Consider the following 6,644-nt stretch of genomic DNA (forward strand, 5'->3'; position numbering starts at 1 on the left):
GATGTTGGAAGCAGATGCTAGATGCAGATGTTGGAAGCAGATGGTTGATGCAGATGTTGTTTAGTCTTAAGTTTTTATGATTTTTGTCTACTTGAATGTTCCGTCTTCGGTGTGACTTGGTCCTCCTGAATATGACTCTGTCCTCGTCCTTCCTCTCTCTGTCTCGTTTGTCCCACTCTCTTCTCTGGCTCTTAATGTGTTGTCTCCTTGTCTCTCTTTTCTTCGTCCTACTGTCCCCGTCCTTCTCTCTCTGCAGTTGGAACAGCAGCAGGAGCAGCAGCAGAAGGACAACCTGACAGCTCCAGAGTTCATGAAAGTCAGAGAGAAACTGAGACGGACGTCAGTCCGCTGTGAGGACGAAAAGAACATGTAGAGACAAAAACACAGAAGGTCCACGTGGTTCCAGTTACAGGACAATCTGAAGACAAAAACCTAGCTGAGGACACTGTGAGGAGACAGAGACACAAAGGTCCAACAGGGATGTAGACCAGCTGCTTCTCTGAAGACAGCTGTGATGTCTCTGGGACATGTCCTGAATACTCCAGGAGGAGTGAAAAGAATGATCAATGATCAATTAGGAATATTTATTGATTGATTGGTTCTGATAATGAGATATAATGAAGTTTTTTTCATTTTAAACACACATAAACAAAGAACAACATAAACCCCCACCCCATCCGTCCCACACCAGATCAGTCACAAACAAACTAAACAAGCATTGACATGCTTTCAATGTACAACACAAAAAGCTGCCAAGTGTCCCAAAATCTCGACAGAACCCTTCAAGGTATATCTTAGTTGTTCCAGGTGGATATGGTACATCATCTCTCTTATCCATTGTACATATGCTGGGGGGCGTGGGTCCTTCCAGTTGCACATTAGCCTCAAGGCCAGGAGAGCCAAAGGTAATCATTCAACCACAATCACACCCTTGTCACATTTGCTGAAGGACATGTCCACAGGGAACATGAGTGGTGATGGGTGTACAGTTTTGCCACATATTCCAGAGAAGGTGTCAAAATAAATTGCCAAAAGGTCTGCAGTTTGGGACAGGTCCAGAATGTGTGCAGAAGTGTAGCTGGGCTTTGTTTGCAACGATTGCATGCTGGGTCCAGATCGGCCTTGATCTTGGACAGCTTATCCTTGGACCAGTGCGGCCTGTGCACTACTTTGAATTGGATTACAGAAAGTTTTAGGCAAATTGAAGATGAGTAAATGTTTTTAATTGTCCTTCTCCAGATTGGGTTTGATATGGGTTTCTACGAGTCCGCTTCCCATTTCAGTATGAGGGAGTCCAAACTGGATTCATGGTGTGAACTGAGCAGTGTGTACATTTTACTAAGGCCCCCTTGATATAAGACCTGCACTCCAAAACCTTAGCCACAAAATGTTTAGAGGGGTACAAAGGAAAACCATCATCCATTTCTCTATTTAGAGGTGAAAGTTAAACCAACAACCTGTTTGTGCAGCTACAGGTTGAACCAACTTTAAACTAAAAGCAGGTAAAGTTTTTCTGTAACTTTTTAAAATAAAAAAAAACAACTGTTTTGTTGTTGCTTTCTTCACCCGCTTTTAACTTGTTATATTGGTTAATATCCTGATGCATGCTCAATAATCCAGGTAGAAAAATCCAAAAAAGTTCAATCTGGTCCTCTGGACATTCATCTTTTTGTTGATTTGCTTTGTTTTTTTTTTTTAATGTCCAGAGGACCAGATTGAACTTTTTTGGATATATTGGTTAATGTTTTATTTCCTATCATGTTAATTGATTACCTATATTTATGATAGCCTGTTTAGATTTAAAGCTGTGAAATGAGCATTTCTCCAAACATCTGATTCTTTCAAGTTGTTCTTCTTTTTATTCTTCTCCCGTGTGCCTTTTTCAGGAATGTGTGGAGATCTGAGTAAACGTTTAACAGTGTAGCTGAATGTAAATAAGATTTTTAACAATTTGTTTGGTTAGTAATCTACTGACAGCTGCTAACATCTGTAAAGACATTTTGAGTTACATCTGCAGTCGGTCAAAAGACTGCGATTTATGTCACATGACTCTGCAGTCGGTCACATGACAGCGTCCAGTCTGCATGAGTACTCACACTGTACTGGACCAGGTCTTAGACTGGGATGTTCTGAGTACTGCTGATCTGAAAACAGCCACTTTGTCCTGTTGATGTGACTGAAGCTTTATGTACCAACAATGTTCTAAACAAATACCTGATCAGTGATCAATAAAGGATTGCTAATGCTGCTTGTATTAAACTCACACAGCTGGGTCTGAACTTAATATGTGTTATTAACAGAAAACGGATGTTTGTTACGGTTCCTGAATGTTAACAATCATCTCAGGGTTCCTGGATCTTACTGACCCTGGATGATACTGAGGGTGCAGCGGTCAGGAATGTTGCCTCGCAGAAAGAGGATCGGTGGTTTGATTTTTTTCGTGGCACACAGGTGGGTTTCCTCCCACAAAACAAAAAAAGAAGCAGGTGAACCCGGGACTCTACACTAAGCCCTGAGACGACTTCTGTTGGGACTTGATGCTACCTGAAATCTGCTTCACAGCTTCTGACAGAAAATCTGAGGAAATTGAAGATTTATTTATTTTTTTTCTCCACAGTTAAAACTTCTCTGCAGATGAAATAAAACGTGACAGCAGCCGATGAACACATCACATCAGTTTGATCAGCTGTCAGGAGAGAAGCTGTTGATCTGACAACGGATAATCTGTGAAAACCAGTTTGGGTCACCTGCAGGTTCAAACACAAACCTGAGGAATGAAGGTCCGCTTGTCTGGAAACAGAAGGTTTATCTGAAAATATCCAAGTCGGCCATGATTAAAGATGAATATTTACTGTTTGGGCTGAGGCTGACAGAAACTTTGTTCTTTTGAACTCACACTTTAGTGACTGAAACTCGTCAGTGCCCGAGGAGTCAGACCTGAAGAACCAGGACAAGTGCAAACTGTGCGTTTTTAATGTGTTTTAAACATTTTGCATTCCTGCAGTTTTTGACCTCCTTGCATCTGACAAAAACTTTGTTCTAGTTGAACCTGACGTCACGCTCCAGTGTGAAACCAGTTCTTCCGGTTCCAGGTAAAGCTTCACCCATCAGGTATCATCATGTCTATGGGTGGCACAATGGGTGTCACTGGTACACCTGTTCCCGGCCGGCACCGAAGATCCGTCAGGTGCTTTTATTTTGACACATTTGACTCTGAAACAATGAAATTTGAGTCAAATCTTATAACCTAGTAAATAAAATAAATGAAACGCATGTCTTGTTATTATACATAAAGGTAATAAAGCTTGATGATCTCTGATATGCAGACGCTTGGTCACGGATGTAGTTTATTTTGAAAGGTCAGCCGGAAGCTGTTAGTGTGTCGGTACACATTGACTGCGCATGTCCGCAGCTGCTCCGCAGGCTGACGTAGAGTCGCTGTTCTTCCGTTTCACCGGGAAAAAGGAGCAGCAAAACGTCGCACGACGACCCGCATTGTTTACCCAGAACCTGACCGGAACCGGAGCCTGTTCGGTGACCCGGAGGAGTGGAGAACCGGCCTCAGAAGCGACAGGAGCCCGTTTTTCTGCCCGGATACTCCACCTGGATAGCGGCAGCGGCTCGATGTGATTCCTGGAGGAAAGTAAATCAGCAGCTGCGGCCCCTCCCGGACACCGTAGGAGGGTAGGACTGCAGGTAGGACAGCTGTGGCCCCTCCCGGACACCGTAGGAGGGTAGAACTGCAGGTAGGACAGCTGTGGCCCCTCCCGGACACCGTAGAATGGTAGGACTGCAGTAGAACTGCGCTCCTGCGGCCGGTGCTGGTTCCGGTTCGTCCGTGGGGTCTCCCTGTGTCTTTACTGCTCCTCCAGTCGTTCCTCTTTGCTTTGTCTCAAAACAAACCTTCACAGATTAAACCTTTAAAAGAAACCAGTCTCCATGTGAGTCCAGAGTCCGGTTCGGCCCATTTCAACGGTTTTAATGAGACGTTTTGGTGCGTTAGTAAATTAGGCTAATTAGAAAAACAACATCAACAAACATTCATCAGTTTTACAGAAAGCTGGTTTACTCCTGAGGTGTTTCTGACCTGTCACCTGTCCACACTGACAGTCACCTGTCCTAACTGACAGTCACCTGTCCTCACTGACAGTTACCTGTCCACACTGACAGTTACCTGTCCACACTGACAGTCACCTGTCCACACTGACGTCACCTGTCCTCACTGACAGTTACCTGTCCACACTGACAGTCACCTGTCCTCACTGACAGTCACCTGTCCTCACTGACCGTCACCTGTCCTCACTGACAGTCACCTGTCCACACTGACCGTCACCTGTCCACACTGACCGTCACCTGTCCTCACTGACCGTCACCTGTCCACACTGACCGTCACCTGTCCTCACTGACAGTCACCTGTCCTCACTGACAGTTACCTGTCCACACTGACCGTCACCTGTCCTCACTGACAGTCACCTGTCCTCACTGACAGTCACCTGTCCACACTGACCGTCACCTGTCCTCACTGACAGTCACCTGTCCTCACTGACCGTCACCTGTCCTCACTGACAGTCACCTGTCCTCACTGACCGTCACCTGTCCTCACTGACAGTCACCTGTCCTCACTGACAGTCACCTGTCCGCACTGACAGTCACCTGTCCTCACTGACAGTCACCTGTCTTCACTGACGTCACCTGTCCTCACTGACAGTCACCTGTCCTCACTGACAGTCACCTGTCCTTACTGACCGTCACCTGTCCGCACTGACAGTCACCTGTCCTCACTGACATCACCTGTCCTCACTGACCGTCACCTGTCCTCACTGACAGTCACCTGTCCTCACTGACCGTCACCTGTCCTCACTGACGTCACCTGTCCTCACTGACAGTCACCTGTCCGCACTGACAGTCACCTGTCCTCACTGACCGTCACCTGTCCTCACTGATGTCACCTGTCCTCACTGACAGTCACCTGTCCACTCTGACAGTCACCTGTCCTCACTGACCGTCACCTGTCCTCACTGACGTCACCTGTCCTCACTGACAGTCACCTGTCCGCACTGACAGTCATCTGTCCTCACTGACCGTCACCTGTCCTCACTGACGTCACCTGTCCTCACTGACAGTCACCTGTCCTCACTGACAGTCACCTGTCCTTACTGACCGTCACCTGTCCTCACTGACGTCACCTGTCCTCACTGACAGTCACCTGTCCATACTGACCGTCACCTGTCCTCACTGACGTCACCTGTCCTCACTGACAGTCACCTGTCCTCACTGACTGTATTATGAAATTCTTTATCAAAAGGGTTCGTGAACGATCGGCACAAAATATTCAGACAAGAGGGAAAAATAAAACACAGAGACTGTTACTGCTAGGAATAATAAGTGTCATTTATTAACCTGCCACAGAAAACAGCCAAGCAAAAAACATGTACACTCGTACACTCTTAACACACAAAATGATATGAAAGAACTTCTCACCGTGACACTGGCCGGGAAGTCGTTTTCGACCCAGGTAAAGAAGAATCACATCATCAACTGCATGGCACCGCGCGCGCTGGTCCACACAAGACTTCCCAAAATTAAGTTGCCTGTCACACCTCCTTTATACCTTTTTCCCTGACCGGATCTCGTGAGAGCAGTGAAAAACAAGTTTGATGGTTACCAGAACAACGGATGAGGAGCTGGTGATTTATTACCAATAAGGAGCATCGTGACCTCAAGGCGGGCCAAGACCTTGAAGCCAGAAATACTCCTTAAACTTTTACAAAGCATTCCTAAAGAGGGAACACGCACCCCTCCATCCCTCTGCAAACCATCAAATAGTGTCTAAATATTATAAGTAACACACACACAAAGTATATGTTTGAACAGGCATACAATCCCTAATATGTGAATAACACGTTGTATAAGTGTGTTTTCAAACTACATGTAAATGAGTGTAAAATAAGTATAAATTGACATAAAAGCATCAAAATAATCATTCCTATATCATTCCAACCTTGCCTTTTATGGCAATTTAGACATTTAATTCTGATTTAATTCTGAAAAGTAACACACACAAAGTATATGTTTGAATAGGCATAAAGGCAACTTAATACCTTATAAAACATATTTTTATATCACTGACAGTCACCTGTCCACACTGACAGTCACCTGTCCTCACTGACAGTCACCTGTCCACACTGACAGTCACCTGTCCTCACTGACAGTCACCTGTCCTCACTGACAGTCACCTGTCCTCACTGACCGTCACCTGTCCTCACTGATGTCACCTGTCCTCACTGATGTCACCTGTCCTCACTGACAGTCATCTGTCCACACTGACAGTCACCTGTCCTCACTGACAGTCACCTGTCCTCACTGACAGTCACCTGTCCTCACTGACAGTCACCTGTCCTCACTGACAGTCACCTGTCCGCACTGACAGTCACCTGTCCTCACTGACCGTCACCTGTCCTCACTGATGTCACCTGTCCTCACTGACAGTCACCTGTCCACACTGACAGTCACCTGTCCTCACTGACAGTCACCTGTCCTCACTGACGTCACCTGTCCTCACTGACGTCACCTGTCCTCACTGACAGTCACCTGTCCGCACTGACAGTCACCTGTCCTCACTGACCGTCACCTGTCCTCACTGA

At 46.0% G+C, this 6,644-nt stretch overlaps 2 protein-coding genes across 2 annotated transcripts in view; both read left to right on the top strand.

The window, feature by feature from the left end:
* The window catches only part of LOC119412684 (protein FAM107B), an 8,258-nt gene extending 7,257 nt beyond the window's left edge, over positions 1-1,001 (top strand). The window contains exon 4 of the mRNA XM_037679720.1: positions 257-1,001. Coding sequence (XP_037535648.1) covers positions 257-373 — 117 coding nt within the window. The 3' untranslated portion in view covers positions 374-1,001. The remainder of the gene's footprint in view (positions 1-256) is intronic.
* Positions 1,002-3,442: 2,441 nt separating this feature from the next.
* The window catches only part of pik3c2b (phosphatidylinositol-4-phosphate 3-kinase, catalytic subunit type 2 beta), a 40,895-nt gene continuing 37,693 nt past the window's right edge, over positions 3,443-6,644 (top strand). The window contains exon 1 of the mRNA XM_037679722.1: positions 3,443-3,696. The gene's annotated coding sequence lies outside the window, so the exon portion shown is untranslated. The remainder of the gene's footprint in view (positions 3,697-6,644) is intronic.

Source organism: Nematolebias whitei, chromosome 7 (genome assembly GCF_014905685.2).
Source record: "Nematolebias whitei isolate Nwh7 chromosome 7, NemWhi1, whole genome shotgun sequence".
Classification (NCBI taxonomy): Eukaryota; Metazoa; Chordata; class Actinopteri; order Cyprinodontiformes; family Rivulidae; genus Nematolebias; species Nematolebias whitei.